We start from the raw sequence: 24,173 nt of genomic DNA, 5'->3' as shown, positions 1-24,173 counted from the left end.
AGCGGCAGAGGGGGACCAGGCCCCACCCAGTGCGGGGGAGGGGGAGGAGTCAGGCGATCACGTGGCCGGGAAGTCGGCCGCCTCTGCGCCTGCGCCGTAAGGCCGGGTGGTGGTGAGCCCAGAGCTGTGAACCCAGCCGCCTGCGCCCGGGCGTGCGCTGTGATGGCGGCTGCTGGGGCCCGGGGAGGCGGCGGCGGTGGCGGCGGCGGCTCGGGGTCCAGCTCTGGCTCCAGCACCTCTCGAGGTTTTTATTTCAACACAGTACTTTCACTGGCCCGCTCCCTGGCTGTGCAGAGACCTGCATCCTTGGAGAAGGTAACCCTGCGTACTGACAGGAGGAGGGGCCTGAGGTGGCTAAGCGGCGGGACGCTGCTAGGGTCTGAGAAGGCTACTTGCGACTAGAGAGGGGCTCATGAATAGAGGTGGCAGCGACGTAGGGAGGTCGGTGGGAGAGGGTTCTGGTGAAGAGAGGAGTCGGGAAGTCGACAGGACGCTGGGAGGTCTGGTACCGGTGGAAGTGGGAGGGCAGTGAGCTGTGGGCGGGCGGACTACCGCTGTGACATCTCAGGCGCGGGGGTTGTGGCAGCATCGTGACTGCCTGTGAGGCGTGGTAGGATGAGCCAAGGACCAAGAGTCCAATCCGGGCTTTTGGTCCCGATTTTTTTGTTTTCATTCAATGACCTTGGAGAGGTGTCTTTCTCGTGAAATGGGACGCCCTCCTCCCCTACACACTTTTTGCCCTTCTCACTGGATTATGGAGAAGGACAGCTATGCAAATCGTATTATTATTATTTAAGAGATGGTACCGTTAGACTGGATCAAAAGATGATGAGTTTCGAGAAGATGCAGTGGCAGGAATGTGCAGTGGACTGTTAGTAGACAGAGAACTAAATTCAGGATTGCTTCAGGAGAGAAAGACACGCCAGTCCTTATTTTGGAAGATAAAAGATGCTTGGAGCTGCGATAGGAGGTGAACTGGGTGGGTGGTGAAGGGTAGAACCCCAGGATTAAGGAGGCTAACCGCTTTCTTTTAGGAAAAAAAAAACCCAAAACCAAACAACAACAAAAGGATGTTGTGATAGGAAGAAGACAGATTTTAGTCAGAGCTGAGTTTGGTCCTTTGCAATTTTTGTGTGCAGTCTTGAGGAAGAAATTTCCATGCTCACAACCTATTTGCTTATCTATAAAACCTGTGAAGCTTTGATGATTTTACATATTAAGGCCAGGCACAACGTGGATGAACAATAATAGTCAGCTGCCTTTCGCCCAGGAATGTTTAAATAGACTCAGCACAGTATGTTAGCACTGAAGGGAGGGGGCTGTCTGTCCATTCAACTTTCTGAAAGATGGAAAGAACCTGGGTGACGTGTGCACCTGCTCGCGCTGATGGGTAAAAGTGGAAAGGCAGAGTGACCTGGTCTTTGACCTTGTAAGTTTTCAAACTTGATTGTATCGCCTACCTGCAAGGTGAACAGGTTCTGGAAGATCTAATGCCAACCTGACTTCTGGCTAAAGAATGAATACAGACTGGACATGGTAGCATGCACCTGTAGTCCATGCTACCCAGGAACAGCCCAGTATCCACAGAGGTGCTGAGGAGTTGCTGCTCTCTCAGGGAATTCGTATCTCAGTACTCATGTCTGGCAGCTTAGGACTGCTTGAATGTTTGAAGTTAACTCCAGTTTTAGGGCATCAGAAAGTCCTCTTCTGGTGTCCATGGGCACTTGCATGCATGAGCACATACAAGAACAAATAAATAATAACAACATTTTAAAAAGATTTATTTATTTATTATATAATTATGCTGTAGCTGTTTGCAGACACACCAGAAAAGGGCATCAGATCTCATTATGGATGGTTGTGAGCCACCTTGTGGTTGCTGGGATTTGAACTCAGCACCTTTGGAAGAGCAGTCAGTATTCTTAAGCGCTGAGTCATCTCTCCATCCCCCAACATTTTAAAATAAAAAATAAAAGATGGTTTAGGAATTGTGGTACAACTTAGGCAACATATCAAGATCCTGGCTCAAGCAGGGGAAAGGCAGCAGTGTGTGTATGTGTGTAAGAATATGAGTTTGAATGGTAAGACCATCTAAATTTACATTCCCTTATTACTTGTATTTTTAAACTTCTTTTTTGTTTTATGTGTATGAGTGTTTTGCCTGCATATGTGTTCTGTACACCATATGTGTCAGTGCTTGCAGAGGTCAGAAGAAGACATTGGATCCCTTGGAATTGGAATCATGTGAACTACCACATCGATGCAGGGAATCAAATCTGAGTCCTCTGGAAGAGCTGCCAGTGCTCCTAACAGCTGAGCTATCTGTCCAACCCCTCATCTTTGTTTGTTTGTTTGTTATACCCTATAATGGGCATGTGGAGGTCACAGGACAAACTTGCAGGTAACAGTTCTCTCCTCCCACCATGTGGGTCCCAGAGATTGGACTCAGGTTGTCAGGCTTGACTGCATGTGCCTTTATGAACTGAGCAAACACCCTTTCTTCCCCCCATCCTTTTGGTGGAGACAGGATCTCACAATATAGCTTTTCTAGAATTCCTGAGTAGACTAAGCTAGCCTTTAACTCACAGAGCTCCACCTGCTTGCTTCCCAAGTGCTGGGGTTGAAGATGAGTGCCATTACACAAGTACAACTAGATAGGTCAGTTCCACGTGTTGATTCTCTCTTGCAAAAAACAAAAACCAAACCACAGAACAGGTCTTGGTGGGGGTGTTGGGAAGATCAATAAAAAGATCTGAATAAAAACCATCCTAGGATGAGCTTGAGAAATATTTCAGCAGTTAAGAGCTTTTGCTGCTCTCCTAGAGGATCCAGGTTCAAGTCTCAGTACCCACATGGTAGCTCACAACTGTCTGTGACCCCAGTTCCAGGGATCTGATGCCCTCTTCTGTTCTTCATGGGTACTGCATGCACATGATATACAGATCCACACATAAGCAAAACACTAATGCACATAAAATAAAAATAATACACCTTAAAACAACAACAACAATTTATTACATTTATTTAGAGAAGTGGGAATTAGCGGGGCAGAACTCATGGAAACTGTTTTGCCACCCACCATGTGGGTTCTGAACTCAGGTCTTCAGGCTTGGTGACAAGTGTCTCGGTACAATGGCCACTGGTTATCTTGTCAATCTGAACTGGATGATTCTTCAAGTTATTTTATATTATATGTATGAGTGTTTGGGCTGCATATATGCTCGTGCACCACTTGCATGGTGTGCCCATGAAGGCCAGAAGAAGGCATTAGAATCTCTGGGGCTAGTGTTATAGGTGTTTATGAGTCACCGTGTGTGGGGAATCAAACCATGTCTTCTGGAAGACCAGCCTATGCCTCTAACATCTAAGCCATCCCTCCAGCTCCTGAAGTGGACAATTCTTAAGATTGTCCTGCATCTCTAGCAGTAATAGCTTTCTTTTTCATTCAGCAACTGAGAACTGCACTTTGAACTCAACTTGTTTCTTTTTGTTCCTTAGTCATAAAAACATGGCAAGGTGAGTAAGACGATAGACACAGATGTACACGCTAGATAAATGTAAAGAAAACAATTAAAAGAACATTATAGGAACCCTGGATGTAGGTCAGTAGTAGAGTGCTTGGAGGAGCACTTGCTTATCATTAACAAGGCACTCGATTTTATTCCCACTAACCAAATCAATGCAACACAAAACCTTGCTATTCTTTAATTGTAACTGTGTTAGTTTTGTTGTTTGTCATAATTGCTTGGGTTGTCAAGATCACAGTATCATGAAAAGTTAATTGATACTTCCCTGCATTCCCTAAAAACACTTGTTTTGGAAAGTACTTAGAAATCACTTTGTGCAAAAGAGTTAAGAGAACAGATCCAAGGCCACTGTCTTTGCAGGGGTTGCTTGTGAGTTTGGCCCATGGCTGGTATCTGAGAATTTTGGCATTTGAACTGTTACTTCTATTAACTGTTTGATAAGCACGATTTGTGCCTAGAGTCTCCTGTGTATGGTGTGTGATTTATGTAAAACACCTTCTTTTCTTCTGGAGATCTGTTTGATGGTTGCTAGGTACACGATGACTGTGTGACTAACCAAAAAATCAGCACTACACAGAGATACCTTGTCTGCAAAAACCAAAACCAATAAATAAACAAATAAATAAAAACAAAAAAACCCCACAAAACCATTACATGTGTGGGAATTTTGCCTGCCTGCATGTCTGTGCACCACATTTATGCCTGGTGCATATGGAGGCCACAAGAGGCTTCAGATCCTCTGGAGCTGGAGGTGCAGATGGTTGTAAGCTGCAATGTATTGGCTGGGACTTGAACCCATATCCTCTGGAAGAGCAGCCAGTACTTTTAGCCACTGATTCATGTCTCCAGCTTCAGTGAAGCATGGGTTTCTTTTCATGGTCTCTTGTTAAATTTAGAAAGTTGGATTGCCAGTTTCCTGGGCAGCCTCTTTAGCTGGGTGGGCTTGCAGTACAGCTACAGCTTGCCTTAGAACAGAGAGACTATAGAGACTGCAGCCTGTGAAATAGTTCAGTTACTTAATCTTCATGTTGATTTTTTATCAGCAAGAGCAGGATGCGTAGGTTAAATAAGAGGAAATACTAGTTTACCCAGCATTTGCTTTTGCTCCTTTGGTGGGACAGATATTAGCATGGAAACAGTGTTAGATTTCTGACCTTATTGTGAACAGCTGACTGTTGTATTGTCACTTGTGACAGTGTGGTAAGGTGTTGCTGAGGACTACAGACTTCTGAATGGTATGGACAGTGGAAATAGCCTCCACTGCGGCAGCAGCTGTAGGATACAGACCCATTGCCTGTGTTGGTGTTAGTAACACACTATGTTGGTATGACTCAGGAGGAAGCGCCTCAAAAGTACTCAGTGATGGTCTAGGTGTATCTGGGCAGACAGCACCCATTGTATTTTAGAGTGTACTGAGCTGTACAGTGAGGACTTGGTCTTAGTTGAGCTATTGGGCTAGAGGGGTAGTATGCCACACAATTCTAAGTCTGTGGCATAGAGGCCATGAAATAACCTGAAGGAGGTATTAGGCAGTATAGGTTAATTACAGTATCAGGCATAGCTTGATTACTTGCCATTCTCTACATAATGAAATGAGCCTGGCTCCTTGCACGGAACTTAAATTGAACTTAAGCTAACGAGGGTCGCCTCTGGGCATACCAGCTACTGTAAATTTTTTTTTTTTTTTTTTAGTAACAAGGAACAAATGTGTTTAACCTCACAGGATGGAGAAAAACAAGGGAAGTCTGTGCATTTTCCTACTAGGACCTGTGTCTTTTCTCCTTGCTTCCAATTTTTCAGTATAACAAATAAATTTAGCTGTGAATACAACAGTATGTTTGTGGAACCCCTGAGACAACTTTGTAAAGTAGGCTTCTGTAGGTGGCTGTTTGACATTTATTGTGACTTCCTGGAATCATCTTGGATCATTTGCTTTGCTTTTTGTGTGTGTGTTGTTTTGTTTTTCTCACTATATAATCCTGGCAGGCATGTAGATGAGACATGTAGTCCTTGCTATGTAGATTAGGCTTGAACTTGGGCAGTTTGCCCTCCTGCTTCTGCTGTGCCTGGCCCTTGTCTGAAGTCTTGAGGTTGTATTAGGATAGGAATTGCTGTGTTTAGTTCTAGCAGATTCACCTGCTTACTTCATCCATCTTCTTTAAAATAGTTGATAAGAAGCCCTTAGCCATTCCAGGAGGGCAAATCTTAGAGGATCTTGGAGGGCTTTTTTAGGACAGCAAAAATGGAGACATGTGAAGATCAGTGCTGAGAAACTGACCTTCTCCCTCTCCTCCTCCCCCCTCCCCCTCCCCCTCTCCCTCCTCCTCTCCCTTCTTTCTTTAACTTCTACACTTATGGGTGTTTTGCCTGTGTGTATGTGTACTATGTGCATGCCAGGTGCCCTCAGAAGAGAGCATCGGTTCTCCTTGGAACTGGAGTTGCAGATGATTGTGAGCTGGCCAGCACCTAGAAGTTCTCTGCAAGAGCAACCAGTACTCATTACCAAGCAGCTATCTCTCCAGCCCCTGCTTTTCTACTTCTCTCTCTTTTCTTTCAGAGAGGTGTTTGGGGACTTAGTACAGGTCATGTTAACCTGCAAAGGCTCAGCGCTTGAGACTAGACCTGCCACCTGAGCTTAGCTCTTGTTAATGCAGGCAACTCTGACATGACTGGCACCTGAGACACCTTAATAACACACTTTCCCCACATCTGTCCCTCTGTATGCCACAGCTATGTTAATTTCCTCTACCCTAATCCCAAGCTATGAGACCACCCTGAGACTGCTCATTATATTTTTTCTCTAATTACTCATTCAGAAAGCATTTATTGATCTACTACTGTCTACTGGTATGTGGAAGCCCAAGAAAATAAGAAACAGTTCTAATTTGGTGATTTGTCTAACTAGCAGCAAGTCAAACTTACTGTTAGTCCCTATCTACTGAGGAATCCTGAGCCTGTCATTCAGACTACTACCATATTTGGGAACTAACCGTAAGACTCTTAGACATATGTGCTAGGATATGTCCCAAGTGATAGGATAGCAGGCATGTATACAGACAGGCCTGGCTTATACACTTATACACTGATGGAACCCAGGGCTTCATTTTTCCTAGGCAAGCAAGCACTCTACCAACTGAGCTACAGCCTCAGCTCAGAACTCTAAAATATTTTAAGAATATTTTGATTCCTGTGTGAGCTTTGACTTCTTCCTTATAAGACTTGGGTCTCAAAAATCTTTACCCCCTGGAATTGGAAACCATCATTAAGAATACTTTCTGGGGCTGGTGAGATGGCTCAGTGGGTAAGAGCACCCGACTGCTCTTCCGAAGGTCCAGAGTTCAAATCCCAGCAACCACATGGTGGCTCACAACCATCCGTAACGAGATCTGGCTCCCTCTTCTGGAGTGTCTGAAGACAGCTACAGTGTACTTACATATAANAAANAAATCTTTAAAAAAAAAAAAAAAAAGAATACTTTCTGTGAAGTTCTGTGGGACTAAGTTCTCCTCAGGCCTCTTGCTCTCTAGGAGAAAGATGAGAGGAGGGATAGATAGGAAACAGGCTTTTCTGGTTGGAGATGTGGCTCAGTGGTTAAGAGCACCGACTACTCTTCCAAAGGTCTTGAGTTCAAATCCTCACAACCACATGGTGGCTCACAACCATCTGTATGTAATGGGATCTGATGCCCTCTTCTAGTGTGTCTGATGACAACTACAGTGTAATCATAGACATAAAACAAATAAATCTTTAAAAAAAAGAAAGACAGACTTTTCAGTGCTGGAATCCTCATGGAGGTTAGTTCCTGGCTCTTGTACTTTTATGTCAGTCAGCCCAGGAACTTGCTCTAGTTTCCTGGTCTCACCTCTCTTTAGAACGTGGCTGAGTTGCCCCTACCAAATCTCTTCCTGGCTCAGCCTGGCAGTGCTGCCACTGCTTCCAGGAAGTACAGTGGCCTACTGGTCCATGTCATACCAGTGGGACCTTCTCATTCTGTGTCACTGACAGCCCTGGACAAGCTGTGAAGTTGGCAGCTTTCCTTGCCAGAGTCCTTTTCCTAGGACCTAAAATGACTTCTGTTTCTTCAGTTAGAATGCCAGTCTTTAGGATCTTAGCTATTGATCTGCTACTTAGTGACACTGATATATTAGGGACAGATAGAACTTTCCCTGGTCCGTAACTGGAGGAATTTATTTATATCTTTATTTTTGTGGTGCTCACACAGCTAGGCAAGGGCCTCTAAAGGGCTAAGTGCACTCCTGTGCTCCCACACCCAGGTTTGAAGCTGATTTTCAAACTTTGTTAGTGAAGCTCTAAAATAGCTTTTACTCTACTACTATAGTCTCTACCTAATGTTTGGAGAACTTCGTACCCTGGGTAACAGGCTCAGTTCTTGTGAACGCTGAGAACTGTTCAGCTCACAGTTCCTTATTCTTTGTCTAACTTCATCTATTTTGCACTCACAAAGACTACAGCAGATTTCTGGGGCTTTATTTCTATTGTGCTCTGTTTTCAGGATTCCTAGCAGTGATAGCCTTCCTGACTGTTTGTTTCTGTCTTTGCATTCAGTGAGACTCCCAGTATCTGCTTGAGATGCCCTTCCTAGTTTGTAGTCAAGGGTGTACCGGCATAGATCTAGGGCAGTGATAGGGCTCGTATTGTTTTCTCCTGTTAGATATTGCAGTCTTGTGCTACTTGCCTAATATATGAAACAGTGGTTTCCTATATTGATCCGTTTTCTTAGGACGAGAGATCCAGGTCTCGTATCTCTTCATAGCTACAGGTAAAAGCTCAAGGATCAGAAGAAATTTGATTTTATATAGTTAAGGTATGAGTAAGAATCTGTGAGTATCTGTCTGTAGGCGTACTTATCCATTTGTCTGCCTTTTACAGAAGAAAGCAATGAAGAAGGGTGCTGTAGGTTTAACATTTATTAAGTTATTACATTTCACGTTTACTGCGGAAGTCAGCTTGCCTGGAGTTGATTCTGTCTCTGTGGGTCCCAGGGATTGAACTCAGGTTGTCAGGCTTGGCAGCAACTGTTCTTTACATAGTGAACAACCTTACTTGCCCATCAGGCCACTTAGGTGAGGGAAGGAGCTGAAGTAAAACTGAGTATTTCCTGTTGTGCAGCTCCCTGATTAGCAGTATTGTCTGTGGGAATGGGTGTGCTGGGAATCATATGTACACGTCTGTGCCAGCCCTCCTATCAGATACTTGAATGGGACTCAAGAAATTGGGGGGTTCTAGTTAGGGTTTTTATTGCTGTGATGAAACATTGTGACCAAAAAGTAAGTTGGGGAGGAGCTTATTTGTCTTACACTTCCATGGCACAGTTCACCATCAAAGGAGTTCAGGACAGGAACTCAAAACAGGGCAGGAACCTAGAGGCAGGAGCTGAGGCAGAGGTTATGGAGGGTTGCTGCTTCCTGGCTTGCTTCCTCTGGCTTGCTCAGCCTGTTTCTTGTAGACCCCAGAATCACTACCACAGGGATGGCACCACCACAATGGACTGAGCCCTTCCCATCAATACTAAGAAAATGCTTTATAGCAGATCATATGGAGGCATCTTCTCAATTGAGGTTCCCTCTTTTCAAATAACCCGAGTTTGTATGTCAAGTTGATTGAGATCAGCCAGCACAGGGAAGGAAAGCACTTAAATTATGATTTCTAGCTTTTGACTATTATTAAAGTACATATAATACTGCCTGTGTGAAATGTAGAAAAGGCATGTTAAATTGCAGAAGAAAATTCATCTACCTGTAGATGACCATAAGAACATTAACAATTTTATTACATCCATTTATTTATATATCGTGTATATTTGTGGCCCTACGTGTATGTTTTCATGGCATATATGTAGAGGACAAAGGACAATGCTCTAGGGTCAGTTCTTTCCTTCTACCATGCGTGTCCTGAGGACTTGGATGCACATTGCCAGATTTAGCAGCAAGTGCCTTTACCCACTGAGCCATCTTATCAGCCTCAAGAGAATATTTTTAATGAAATTTCTGTCCTGGACTATGAATATCATGTCACAGTTACTTTGCCTGTCATGATGGTTTAAGACACTTAGAAAATGTTAGTTCTCGGTACACCTGAGAAAGACAGTTAAAAAACAAACAGGTTTAGCCAGGGTAGTGGTGCAAACCTCTAATCCCAGTCGGCAGATCTCTGTGAGTTAAAGGCCAGCCTGGTCTACATAGTAAGTTACAGGACAGCTACGAATGCACAGAGCAGTGGTTCTCAACCTTCCTAAGGCTTTAATACAGTTCCTCATGCTGTGGTGACCTCCAACCATAAAACTTTGTTGCTACTTCATAACTATAATTTTGCTACTGTTATGAATTATAATGCAAATATTCATATTTTTTGATGGCCTTAGGTTACCTGTGGTGAAAGGGTTATTGGACACCACTCTGGGGTTTGAACCTATAGGTTAGAACCACTGGCATAGAGAGGCCCTGTCTTTAAAAAAAAAAAAAAAAAAGGTTTAGCAACGAAACTCATACCAGTGCTTCTTTAAGCTTAGCTTTTAGTTCCCAGAGAATTGTATCTGTGCAAGGACTCTCCCAGAGGTTTCAAGTAACAAAGTTGTGCTGGAGGCAGTGCTGCTATTGTAGCTTTCTTTTGACCTCCATAGTTTACCAAGGCTTGTTAGGGTTGATTTTCTGTTCAGTGTCCTGTGGAGGGCTGCTGACTTTCTCCTTGCTTAGGTGTTTCTGTAAAGGATCAGGTCAAAGCATTGCCACAAGTGCTTATTTAGTTTTGATTATGTGTAGGGGAGGGATCTGGATATGCATATGAATACAGTGTAAAGGTGCCTCAGGGTGTCAGATACCCTGGAATTGGGTATATATATATATATGTGCTGGGAATTAAAGCTGGGCTATCTGGAAAGCAGCATGTGTCCTTAACTGCTAAGCTATCTAATAGTTTGGGGCTATCACTAGCCTTTATTTTTATCTCTTCCTTTATTTTTAGAAACATTTTACTTAAAGATTTAATTATTTTATGTATATGAGTGTTTTGCCTACATGTACACAGTTGTGCTATGTGTGTAGTTACAGATTGTTATGGGTGATAAATGTGTGGACTTAGATATGGTTATGGGTGGTGTGTGGACTCACAGATGGTTATGGTGATGTGTTGTGTGGACTCACAGATGGTTATGGGTGGTGTGTGGACTCACAGATGGTTATGGTGATGTGTGGACTCACAGATGGTTATGGTTATGGTGATGTGTGGACTCACAGATGGTTATGGTGATGTGTTGTGTGGACTCACAGATGGTTATGGGTGGTGTGTGGACTCACAGATGGTTGTGGTGATGTGTTGTGGGGACTCACAGATGGTTATGGTTATGGTGATGTGTGGACTCACAGATGGTTATGGTGATGTGTGGACTCACAGATGGTTGTGGTGATGTGGTGTGTGGACTCACAGATGGTTATGGTGATGTGGTGTGTGGAATCACAGATGGTTATGGTGGTGTGGTGTGTGGACTCACAGATGGTTATGGTGATGTGATGTGTGGACTCACAGATGGTTATGGTGGTGTGGTGTGTGGACTCACAGATGGTTATGGTGGTGTGTTGTGTGGACTCACAGATGGTTATGGTGATGTGTGGACTCACAGATGGTTATGGTGGTGTGTTGTGTGGACTCACAGATGGTTATGGTGATGTGATGTGTGGACTCACAGATGGTTATGGTGGTGTGGTGTGTGGAATCACAGATGGTTATGGTGATGTGTGGACTCACAGATGGTTATGGTGATGTGATGTGTGGACTCACAGATGGTTGTGGTGATGTGTTGTGTGGACTCACGGATGGTTATGGTTATGGTGATGTGTGGACTCACAGATGGTTATGGTGATGGTGGTGTGTGGACTCACAGATGGTTATGGTGATGTGTTGTGTGGACTCACAGATGGTTATGGTGGTGTGTTGTGTGGACTCACGGATGGTTGTGGTGATGTGTTGTGTGGACTCACAGATGGTTATGGGTGATGTGTTGTGTGGACTCACGGATGGTTATGGTGATGTGGTGTGTGGACTCACAGATGGTTATGGTGGTGTGGTGTGTGGACTCACAGATGGTTATGGTGGTGTGGTGTGTGGACTCACAGATGGTTATGGTGATGTGTGGACTCACAGATGGTTGTGGTGATGTGTGGACTCACAGATGGTTGTGGTGATGTGTTGTGTGGACTCACAGATGGTTGTGGTGATGTGTGGACTCACAGATGGTTGTGGTGATGTGTTGTGTGGACTCACAGATGGTTGTGGTGATGTGTTGTGTGGACTCACAGATGGTTATGGTGTTGTGTGGACTCACAGATGGTTATGGTGATGTGTGGACTCACAGATGGTTATGGTGATGTGTGGACTCACAGATGGTTATGGTGATGTGTTGTGTGGACTCACGGATGGTTGTGGTGGTGTGTTGTGTGGACTCACAGATGGTTATGGTTACCAGGAACTGAACGCAGGTCCTCTGCAAGAGCAACAAGTGCTGTTAACTACTGAGCCATCCCTCTAGTCTCTCTCTCTTTATTTTAAAGACAGGGTCTTAGGTAATACAGACTAGCCTTAGACTTTCCATCCCCTAAGCCTCAGCCTCCTTCCTGCTGCGATTATAGTTAGGTGCTTGGATTGCAACCTCTCCCTACTTTGTTATTGTTTTTTCCAACAGGTTCTGCAAACAATTAAAAGTTTGTTCTTTGACATTTTCATACATGAATATAATACAGCTTGCCTGTTTTTGCATTCAGTAATTTCAGAAACTTGTCATCATACCAAGAGATGGCTCAGCAAGTGAAGTCACTTGTTGCCTTATGCCCTGAGTTTTATCCCTGGAGCCCACATAAAGTTGGAAGAAGGAGAACTCATCTCCACAGAGTTGTCCTCTGGGCATTGTCCACATGTATACTGCACATGTATCTTTGTAGTCACAGCATAAACACACTAATAATAAATACAAAAGCAAGTGGTGAAATTGGGAGAGAGGTTAGTGGGTGAATACATGCTGAGTGTGTGCACTTGTGTACTTGTGTGTGCGTGCATGTGTGCCTGTGCGCCTCTCTTCCCCCTCCTTCTGCAGTGTCCCTGAGATATAAGTGGATACTGTAAATGTCTTATTAGGTCCTAGCTCTCTGAGGTTTTTTTTTTTTCCTCAGCATCTTGCGCAGTCATGAATCTTTGTATTTACCTCTGACTGAGGAAAAGGTCTCCTTGAGGCCGAGTGTAGCTTTTGTCTGTGGGAATAACCTAGATATTTAGGGGAGCTTGATGCTCTGTCAGGTCGGCTATCCTATTAGCTCTCCCTGCTCCCAATGTATGGGAGTCATGGTTACCACAAACTCAAAACAGCTCTGTGTAATGGTTCTTGGTCTACAGAAGTCAGTTACGGAGTGACTGGGCTCATGAAGCCCTGCATATTGGGTACTACTGATTTATTGACAACCAGCACACTCTGGGAGAAGGTGAAACACACTATCTAGTCGTATACCCACTGGTGAGCCCACCTGGCTCTGATGATTAGTTTCAAACTTTTCGACTCTAGACACTACACAAAACCAAAGGCTAGTAAAAAAGGAGAAAGAGATGGAGGGGAAGGGGAGAGTAGAGGGACCACAATGTATGGTGTATATGTATGCAAGTGTAAAAGAATAAAATTTACTAGTAAAAAAATTACTTTATTTAAAAAAGGAGAAAATTAAAGACAACAATGAGATGGTTCAGCAGGGAAAGGTGCTTGCACCAAGCCTCATGACCTGAATTGGATCCTGGCCATCGTCCTAGGGAGGGCACATATAGCAAAGGAGAGAACTGACTCTTATGTACTGTCCTCTGACTTTCACATATACAACTTGGCACAAGAGTACCTGTATGCACACATACACTAAATGTAACAAAAAAGTTTAGTTATTTTATGTGTATGGATGTCTTGCCTGTGTGTATACCAGTGCACCACATACATACTTGGTGCTCACAGAAGCCAGGAAAGGACCCCCTTGGAATAGAGTTGCAGAGAACTAACTGTAAGCTGCCACAGGCAGCCGAGACTGGAACCCAGGTCTCCTGGAAGAACAGCAAGTGCTCTTAACGTCTGAGCCATCTCTCTAGCCCCACGTGATTTTGATTTTTTTTAGAGAGAGGGAAAAGGTTAGGGAGAGGGAGAAAGAGAGAGGGGCAAGGCTGGGGAGTCTCCTTGTGGGTTACATGTGGGCTATACTCAGTGGTTTACAATTGCTGTGTAAGCACAAGGAACCCAAGTGAATGCTTAGAACTCACGTAAAGCCGTTCTTGTGATCCCAGCGCTTCCCGGGTCAGATGGGAAGTGGGGACAAGAATCAGGTTCACATGCTTGCCTATCAAGCATGCTACTGAGTGAGTTATCTCTCTAGCACCCCTGCCCCTTATTATTAGAGACCAGGTCTCACAGTGTCGCCTCTGCTTACCTTGAATTTAGAGGAGTCCTATCTTGGTCTTTTAAGTTGGGATCACAAGCTTGGCCACATGCCCAGATTTCTGTCGGTTTCATGTTACTTCCTTGTTTTTACGTTATCTAGATTCTATTTATTGAAATATTATAAAGTATTTTCTGCTTTCTTAGCTTTCTCTACCTTTTTTAAGGAGCAGGTCCCATTCTGAGTTTCAGTTTCCAGATGGAGGGTAACACCAAGGAAACAAAGGAACAAGCAAATAAAATTCTTTTGAGGAGAAAAAGTTATTATCCTTGCTAAGAAGTATAGCCTTTTGGGTGTTTGTTCCATACTTTACAACCAATTTCATGTGTTGCTGTTGTTCTTACAGTTTACCGTAATCCTAATGTGGAATAACATTTACATTGTTTACTATCATGTAGATTGATACTCAACACGTCTCACTGGAGACAACAAAGGTGTGTACTTTTCTGGAGACTTCTGAGTTCAAGGCCAGCCTGGTCTACAGAGTGAGTTCCAGGACAGCCAGGGCTACACAGAGAAACCCTGTCTCAAAAAACCAACCAACCAATCAACCAAACAAACAAACAAAAAAACCCAAAACGAAAACAAAACTCATTTCCAGGTCTTTATGGCTTCTGGCAGGGGCCATCTAAAACTTAATTCTTTGGTTCATGGTCCGTTCATCTGCAAAAGCAGCCATAGTGGGCAGGTTTTCACATCACACCTCACTCTGACCTTTCTGCCTCTCCTTTTTAAGGTCCTCGGTGATTATCATGGGTCTGCTCACCGTAATCCAGAAGAATTCCTTCTCCATTTCAGTCTGCAGTTTCTCTTGTGCCATGTAAAGTGAACACTCACAGGTTCAGGGATTCAATATAGAATCACTGAGCCATTTTTACAGATCTCTGAGTTGCTTATTTATTCCTTTTGGTGTCTTCCCCTTACATTCTAAAATTGTAGGCCCAACGTTCAGTGCCATTTCTGAATACTCACACCTTTGAGGGGAAATATAATTAAAAGTAGGGTCAGCCGGGTGTGGTGGCGCACGCCTTTAATCCCAGCCCTTGGGAGGTAGAGGCAGGTGGATTTCTGAGTTCGAGGCCAGCCTGGTCTACAAAGTAAGTTCCAGGACAGCCTGGGCTATACAGAGAAACCCTGTCTCAAAAAAAAAAAAAAAACAAAAAAAAAAAAAAAAAGAGTAGGGTCTTTCAAATCAAGAATACCTGTAAAGGTAGTGGAGACAGAAAATTCCCTTTCCCCCTCATGACAGGGATTGAACCTAAGACGATGCATGCTAGGCAAGTGCTTAACCACTGAACTACAACCACAGCCCTTTCCTCCTTTTTAATTGAATATGCATTAGACCAGAATGTGAGCTGTATCACAGGTACTGTGCTAAGAGATTGCAAAGACAAAGAAATCTCACACTTTATGTGCTCATGTAGGTGTAACCTGTGGTATGTATATGTTCCTTAAGTAAGAGGACTTGCCTGGTAATGTGTGTGTGTGTGTGTGTGTGTGTGTGTGTGTGTGTAACTGTCCTTGTTACCTAGTTGGCTTTTTCTGGAGCAATCAACAGAATCTTCCTATCTTTATGATACAGAAACTGTAATGCTGAGAGATGGCTCCCTGAGAAAGACGGTCCTAGATCGAAGACCTGTCCAGTCCTCTAAACATTTGTGTACATTTCAAAGAGAAGAGGAATTACATAGAGCTACACATTTAATTCATTCACTCATTAATTTGGAGGCAGGGTCTCTCTATGTAGCTCTGACTGTCCTGAAGCTCACTTTGTAGACCAGGCTGGCCTCTAACCCATAGAGTTCCTCCAGCCTCTGCCTCTGGAGTGCTGGGATTAAGGGTTGGCCACACACAACAAGTTGCAGATTTTCTAAAGTAAATGCTAAAGATGGAGAGAAGCACCTTTGCTTTTTTCTCTTCCCCTTCCCTTGCCCCTTCCCCCTTCTTTGCCCTCCCCCTTCCCCCTTCTTCCCCCTTCCGCCTTCCCCCTTCTTCCCCCTTCCTTCCTTTCCTTTTTCTTGTAGTAGTCTCCTTTGTTGCCAGGCTGGCCTCAGAAGTCCTGCCTTCACTTCCCATGTGCTGAAAGTACTGGTACGCACTCATCAGTGCCCAGCTTACTCCCTTATTTTCAACAGGAAGAATTAAATCTCTTCTGTTTTGTACATTATTTAACTGAGATCTCTGATAATGTCTCATTTCTCTAGGATAAGAGCTAAGTCTCTTTTTAACCATGTGTATGGGTGTGTATACATGAATGCCAGAGCCCACACAGACCAGAGGTGTGGGTCCCCTGGATCTGGAGTTACAGGCAGTTGTGGATCACCTCATATAGGTGCTGGGGAAAGCACATAGGTCTTGCAAGACCAGTATGTGCTCTTAACTGATGAGCCATTTTCCCCATCTCTCAGGGATCTAGCATTTATATACCCTCTGAAAAGTCCCCAGAGTTCCAAATGTCACACAACTGCAAAAACTATCTGCAGCTGGCAAAATCACACCTCTGCTAGAGCATGAGGCAAGTCATAGTCAGCTGTTGCAGTCAGTCTGCAGCAGCCCCATATCCCCACACCTGAGATCAAAACAAAAACCCATGATATTTCTTTGTTTTTCAAAGAAACTAAAACTCCAAAATTGTCACCATATTATTCTGTGTTCTTTTAAGAGAAATGATTTGCTGGTTCCATGGACTTCTGCAGGGTGTGTTTCTTCTGAATGTGGCTTTCTGTTTTGGGAAGCCATGTTTGACTGTTTGTTAGTCTAATTGTATGTGCCTGGGTGTATGTATGTGTACCATGAGCATGCAGGAATCTGAGGAGGTCAGAAGAGGCATCAAATCCACTGGAACTTCATGGAGTTACTGTTAGTTCTGAGCCACCATGGCATGCTGGGAAACCTAACTCAGGTCCTCTGCGAGAGCAGTGAGTGCTCTTTACCATTGAGCTGTTTCTCCAACCCTTTGTTTTGTTTTGTGAAAGACTTATTTTTATTATTTTTAAGTGTCTATATGTTTGAGTATGTGCAGGTGCCTGCAAAAGCCAAAGGAGTTGGATTCCCCTGGCATCCGAGTTAGAGGCAATCTCAGGTTCTCTTGAAGAGCAGCATGTGCTCCTAAGTGCTGCTCCATCTCTTCAGTCTCTTGTGTTTGTCTTAAATCTTATTTTCTAGGTTCAAAAGCTGCTTTGCATGTGCCCAGTAGATTTTCATGGAATCTTCCAACTAGATGAAAGACGGAGAGATGCAGTGATTGCATTGGGCATTTTTCTCATTGAATCTGATCTTCAGGTAAGCCTTTACTAAGTTTATAATTCCTATAGTATAAAAGGGGGAGTAACGAGAATCCACATTTGTATTGCATATATTTACCTAGTACTTAACAGTACTAGAAGTGTGCGTCCCAACCTAACCAAAGTGCTGAGGGGATGTGCAAGATGGGGTAAATGGAACAGTGGCATTGATCTGAGGAAACCGGATTGTTTGTTTAGAGGAAGGATCTCTTATACAGCCTGGTGGTCCAGGTATTAACTGTGTAGCCCAGGCTGCCTTAAACTCATAGGGATCTGCCTGCTTCTGCCTCTCAGGTCCTGAGGTTAAAGGTTCATGTCACTGTGCCCAGCCAACTTACTGATTCTTTAAAATAAGTAGTAAAGTTTTTTAACTATCTTAAAATTTAGGGGTAATAATAAGATAAATTATTTTGTGACCTAATTAGTATTTTATAAAGTAACTTGCTTTTTATAGCAGGTAAAATGTTCATTAGGTGTAGTTCATCAGTCATATAAGACCATCTTTATCAAAACTTAATAGAAATAAAATTTGAGTGCATATTAATAGTATTTTAATAGGAATTAAACCCCAGCCTTGTTACTACAATGGAAAATGATGCACTGTTTCTTCTTCTTCTTCTTCTTCTTTATAATTGTCAACACTAGTTGAAGTAAATTCTTTTTTCTTTTAATTTTTAAAAAATTATTTATTTTATGTATGTTAGTACATTGTAGCTGTCTTCAGACACACCAGAAGAGGGCATCAGATCCCATTACAGATGGTTGTGATCATGTGGTTGCTGGGAATTGAACTCAGGACTTCTGGAAGTCAGTTAGTGCTCTTAACCACTGAGCCATCTCTCCAGCACCTTTAAGCAAATTCTTGATCATTGGATATCAGTCCTAATTCATTTATATGTTGTTTATCATTTGTAGTAGTAATTTTGAATTCTAAGTTTAATTGTTCGATTAGGAAAAGAATGTTATATATTTGAATATTCATCTAAAACCATTAGTCTGCATATCCTAGAAATTATACTCCAATAAGCATTTTTTTTTGTTTTTGTTTGTTTGTTTATTTTTGTTTTTTCTTTCTTTCTTTCTTTCTTTTTTTTTTTTTTTCGAGACAGGGTTTCTCTGTATAGCTCTGGCTGTCCTGGAACTCACTTTGTAGACCAGGCTGGCCTCGAACTCAGAAATCTGCCTGCCTCTGCCTCCCAAGTGCTGGGATTAAAGGCTTGAACCACCACGCCCGGCTCCAATAAGCATTTTTATTATTTTGTTGTATGAAATAGTCTTATTGTATATTTCTGGCTTTGTTTGTTAGTAAAGACTGCCCAAAACTAGTTGTGTAGACCAGGCTGAACTCAGTAAGGTTCTCCTGCCACTGTTTCTCCACTGCTGGGATTTCAGGCATGTCCACACACCCAGTTTTACATTTTGACCTTTTATATGTAACCTTTTCCACAGTGTTTGTCCCTGCACTCTGGGCCTTGCACATGCCAGACAGGCCTGTACCACTCAGTTGTATGCTCAGCCATTCTAGTTTTGATTTGCCCATAAATATCTTTGATACATGCATTGCTTGACAGAGTTACTTGTAAATCCCAAACATGTACTTGACTTTTTAAAGATAGCAAGGAAGAAAAAAAGTACAAACTATGTTTCTTACAATTTGGGTTCTACGTAAGGAGAGACCAGGGGTCTGGGGTTAAACGGCACATGACAGTTTAGCTGTGCTGCCTACCCCACCTGTGCAGTCATGAGTACAGATGGACCCAGAGAAGGCAGAGGACCATGTGTCTTATCTTGTTCACTCTAGTTTGCATTGCTTGACTCTGTCCAGGATACACAGGCCACCTTTGTGTCTCTTCTGAGCTAACATAGCAACAGTTGTGCCCCAAGCAGTAGAGGTGTTTACTCCCTGTGTGCTACTAAAGCCACTGCATTATGTAGGCAAGAGCTGTGGTTCCTCTGCAGGGGCAGTGCAGTGCAGCCCTTTGGAATTGTGTGCCTGTGATCCTAGATAGATGTTCTAACCACTACCTTTTATCATTTTCAGATTTTTTTCCTTTTTGCTTGTAAATCTGCATTTAGACCAAGTTTAGAATAATCACTGTCTCTAGTTTATTGGGCACCAAAAGGAGATGCTTGAAAACTGGGTGGTAGTTCACACCTGTAATCCTGCTCTTGGGCGGCAGAGTAAATCTCATTCTCTTAGTTGAAGCTCAGCCTGGTCTATCTATACGGCATTCCGCATAGTGACACCCTGTCTCAGAAAATATAAATGAATGAATGAATGAATGAATGAAAAGATTTAGGAGGAAAGCCGTTTCTTTCATTGGGTGCTATTAACCATTAAAGTCTGATGCTCAGCTTTCAAGGACTAAGAGGAAACACAAAGCACACAATTTAACAGCAGTAGAGGAAGAGGACATGGGGTGAGAAGAGAGGAAATGTCAAGTCCAGAAGCTTGTGGCTGTAAGTGACCCTTTGGTCCCAAGAATCTGTCTTAGGATCCACAGGTGTTTTGGGGAGATCTGTACTCCTGTCATTGACAGCAGACTTAAGTACTTGTTGCAAGTACCTTCTAGAGAGGCCCTCACTTGGGCCTGTCCCTCAGAGAAGCCCACTAGGCTGCACATTCCACACCACAGGGAGGAGACTGTGTGATGCATGTGAATGGCTGGGTGCTTTACATTATTCCTGGAGAGTCTGAGATTATTAGATATGGCTCGCTTAATCTATGTGAGACAACTGCTTAGTCACTTATAAATATAATTTTTTTGTTTGTTTTTTAGCACAAAGATTGTGTTGTTCCTTATCTTCTTCGACTTCTCAGGGGTCTTCCAAAAGTGTATTGGGTAGAAGAAAGCACAGCTCGGAAAGGCAGAGGTAATTTTGTGTGATATTTATCTTGAATGAAGAAAAAAAAATGGAAAAGAAGCTGACTAACTTGGAAATTAGACAGCTGGTCTCAGAAAATGTGGAACAACTTAATTGCCAACAGCAACATGGCTGACCTTACTCACTGCTGTCTAGAACCCATGGGCAAAGGGAAAAGGGCAAATGGACAGCCTGCAGCTTTCCATTGAGTCTCCTGGGAATGAGCAAATTCTTTTCAGACCTTCAGAAACTTTAATTCTTCTGTGTCTCTGGATGCATTGGACCATCTGCATCTGTCTATCCCCAAACCAACCATTTTGCCCCAGAGCTAATAGATTCACTTCTAGAGAAAGGTCAGTTCTCCATGTTCCAATCTTGCTGTTCCAAAGGGTGAGATAGACTTGGGGACACAGCCGTAACTGTTCACTAGAAATAGTTTTATCATTTTTGTTGCTGTTAACCTTCAGCTAAACTCCTACTTTAAAAGATTATGTGTGGCCCGGCATGGCTCACACCTTTAATCCCAGCACTTGGGAGAGGCACAGGCAGGTGGGGCTTTGTGAGGTTAGGTCAGCCTCATCTATAAAGCAGTTCCAAGACAGCCGGCGCTACACAGAGAAACCATCTTCAAAAGCAAAAACAAAAAACAAAACATTATATGAATTGATTTTGTGTGCCACAGTGTACATGTGGAGATCAGAGGTCTACTTTAAGGAATCGATTCTTTCCTTCTACCATGGGTACCAGGGGTTAACTCAGGTTGTTTGGTGGAAACTGCTTTACCTACTGACTATCACCCTGGCCTCCAGTTAAACTTTGGCACATTTTGAGACAGAATGAATTCAAGCTGGGTGTCCAGGACAGTCAGGGTTACACAGAGAAACTCTGGTCTCACAAGAAAAAACCTAAACAAGCAAACCTAAACAAACCAAAAAACACAAACAAAAGAGGAAAAGAAAAGAAATGGAATAAATTCATATGCATTTTTAAAACATTTTTATTCATCCATTCATCCACCCACCTGGGATTTTTTTGAGACAGGGTTTCTCTGTGTGGTCCTGGCTGTCTTGGAACTAGTTCTGTAGACCAGTCTGGCCTCAAACTCGGAGTTCTGCCTGCCTCTGCCTCCCATGTGCTGGAATTAAAGGCATGTACCAACACAGTGCATGGGCACATTTTTTTAACCTGGTATTTTATTTTGGATTTTTGGGGCTAGAAGTGTCAAAGAGAAAGTCACAGCCTTGTCCCACATTCTCTCTGCTGCCCTCCTTCACAGACTCTTCCTTCTTCCTTGTCCTCCCTCCCTCTTCCTTCCTCCTCCCTTCTTTTCTTCCTTCCTTCTGATTGTCTTTTACCTACAACACTGATGTTTGTGTCCTGATACCTTGAAGCTCCCAATAAGCTTGGATCACCTCTAGCATTTTAGGATTCCCATAAAACTGAAGTTCTTTGGAATTTAGTTCTGTGGTGCTTTATATAAAACCTTTGGGTGTATCCTGACAGGTTGGTAATGACATTATTTTTTTTTTTTCTGCAGTAGGGATGCTGCCATAACTTGTTAAAGGGCTCACTCAGCTAAAGACATTTTACTGTCATCATAAACATATCCCTGATTGTACCCGTACACCTCTTGACCTGCATATTTTTAGCCCTTTAAGTCACCCACCATGCCTAAAACTGAATCCTCAAATTATGTGTGTTTCTACAGTTCAAAGGACCATATTAAATAGAAGTTTTTATCTATAACTGTTACCTAGTTTGAGAAGTGCAGTCTCAGAATCTATTGATATTCCCTCCCTTTTTCATTTTAATTTTTAATTTTGTATGGTGGGATATGTCTGTGTGGTATGTGCATGAGAGTGCAGTGCCCTCAGAGTTCCAAGAGCTCCTGGAGCTGGAAATATGATGTTATGAGCATGGTCATTGCTTGGACTCAAACTTGGGTCCTCTGCAAAAGCAGGATGCAGTCTTAATTGCTGAGTCATCTCTCTAGGCCCAGTTTCTTTTGAGGCCTAACAACCATCATATATATGTACTTTAGGAACAATAAATAAAACTTTCAAAGATCACTTTTATATATACAGATTTACATTAAACTGAAAAATTCAATGTTTGAAATATTGTTAGAAATATGTAAATTTATAGGCTTTGTGTGTGAACTGAACCCTGAGCCTCATACATGCTAATTATATGCTTCACCACTGGGTGTGTGTGCATGTATGGGAGTTTGGGGAGGGTAATGTGGAGTGGGGAAGATATTGGGGGGGGGTATAGGGAGTGGGAGGGTGTCTGTGTATGTCCATGTGTGTCTGTGTATTGATAAGATGGCTCTACCATCTTGGAACTGAACAAGAAGACTTGGCTAGCTATCTGGCTAGCAAACCGCAGGGATCCTTCTGTTTGTTGTCTCTGCTTCAATGGCACTGGAATCATGTGTGCTGCCATGCTTTCTTTTCATGTAGTTACTAAGGATCAAGCTCAGGTCATTATGCTTGGTAAAGTCTTACTGACCCGTGTTCCAAGCTGCTACCTTCCTCTTTTATTTTTTTGGTACTATATCTCATGCTGCTAAAATCTAGAGCAGTTCCCAAAGTGTATAATCTAAATTGTAGTAAACCCTTAAATGATTCTGATGCACACAGGTTTCATAGATACCTGGGAGGCATTTTAAAATTCTAGTAGAATTCTAATAATCTTCCATATACTGTATACTGCCATAATCTGAGAATATACCCATGAAAAAGTGGGTATTTGTATGTCTTTGACTCAGTTTAAGACTGATCATATTATTCATGATAGCACATGATAACCGTGATTGAAACCATGGTGGGAGTTCTAACATTTGAAGGTATACCTGAAAGGCTGCATGTACATAGTGTTTGGTGTTTTAGCTAAGGTACTCCTTCCAGCCTGTTTGCCTTGAAGAATTTCCCTGCTGTTAGGCTTAGTTTGAGAAGGACTTAAAATTTTATGGGCATGCTGAGGGTATGTGGTTCCGTAGTCAAGTGTGTAGTTCCAGCTCTGAGACTTTGGGTCAATCTCTAACACAATATGAATGTGTGCTCGTGTATGCTTTATTCTGCTAAAGGTGATATGAGTATGTATTTGATGGTTAATATTCATGAGCCATTGTTTACACTCTATTTAGATTTATCTCTTGGGTTGCAGATATAGCTCATTTGTTAGAATGTTTGCCATCAACATTCTTGAGGTCCTGGATTTAAATCCAGCACCACATGAACTAGGCATCAAACCAATAATCTATTACCAAATAATCTATTACCAATAATCTCATTATCAAATTTGTAATCCCAGCAAATACTTAGGAGGTAGAGGCAGGAAGACTACAAGTTCAAGGTTGGGTTAGGGAGGTGGCCACACAAGCCTGATGCCCAGAGTTCAGACCATAGAACCAATGTAAAAGCTGGATTTGGTCAGTCAGGCCACAGAAATCTTAGCATTCCTACAGCAAGGTAGGAGGTGGGAACAGGAGAATCCTGTGAAAGCTTACAGGCCAGGTCAGCTGGAAAATGCAGCTCAACACAAAAGAAAAAGACTTTAAAACAAGGTGGAAAAGAACCACACCTGAGAGTATCTGCTAACCTCCAAAGCAATGCTCTGGCACATTCTTCCTCATACACATTCCACAGAACTCAAGAGTTCAAGGTCATATTCAGTTACTATGAGTTCAGTCCCTGGGACTCGCATGAAAGAAGGAAAGACCTGACCGTTTTGATCGAAGAGAAGTTGTTCTCTGACTTCTACACACATGCCGTGTCACTCATTTATGTGTTATATGGTGTGTACACACACACACACACACACACGAAGTGCAGTTTAAAAAGCTGAAAATTAATGCAAGAGTCCATGATAAATGGATAGAACTGAATCTCAGCAAACTAAGCCCTTGCCCTCTTTTAAATTTTTTTTTTTTTTTTTTAAGATTTATTTATTTATGTAAGTACACTGTAGCTGTCTTCAGACACCCCAGAAGAGGGCGCCAGATCTCGTTACGGATGGTTGTT

The 24,173-nt window shown here is 42.8% G+C and overlaps 1 protein-coding gene across 1 annotated transcript in view; it reads left to right on the top strand.

Moving 5' to 3' along the window:
* The first annotated feature begins 88 nt into the window (after positions 1 to 88).
* The window catches only part of Pi4ka (phosphatidylinositol 4-kinase alpha), a 126,461-nt gene continuing 102,376 nt past the window's right edge, over positions 89 to 24,173 (top strand). The window contains exons 1-3 of the mRNA XM_029470740.1: positions 89 to 315; positions 17,165 to 17,281; positions 20,064 to 20,165. Of these exons, the coding sequence (XP_029326600.1) occupies positions 163 to 315; positions 17,165 to 17,281; positions 20,064 to 20,165 (372 nt within the window). The 5' untranslated portion in view covers positions 89 to 162. The remainder of the gene's footprint in view (positions 316 to 17,164; positions 17,282 to 20,063; positions 20,166 to 24,173) is intronic.

The sequence above is a fragment of the Mus caroli genome, chromosome 16 (assembly GCF_900094665.2).
Source record: "Mus caroli chromosome 16, CAROLI_EIJ_v1.1, whole genome shotgun sequence".
Classification (NCBI taxonomy): domain Eukaryota; kingdom Metazoa; phylum Chordata; class Mammalia; order Rodentia; family Muridae; genus Mus; species Mus caroli.
Note: the sequence above shows the minus strand (reverse complement) of the source record. Positions and strands in the feature narration are given on the sequence as shown.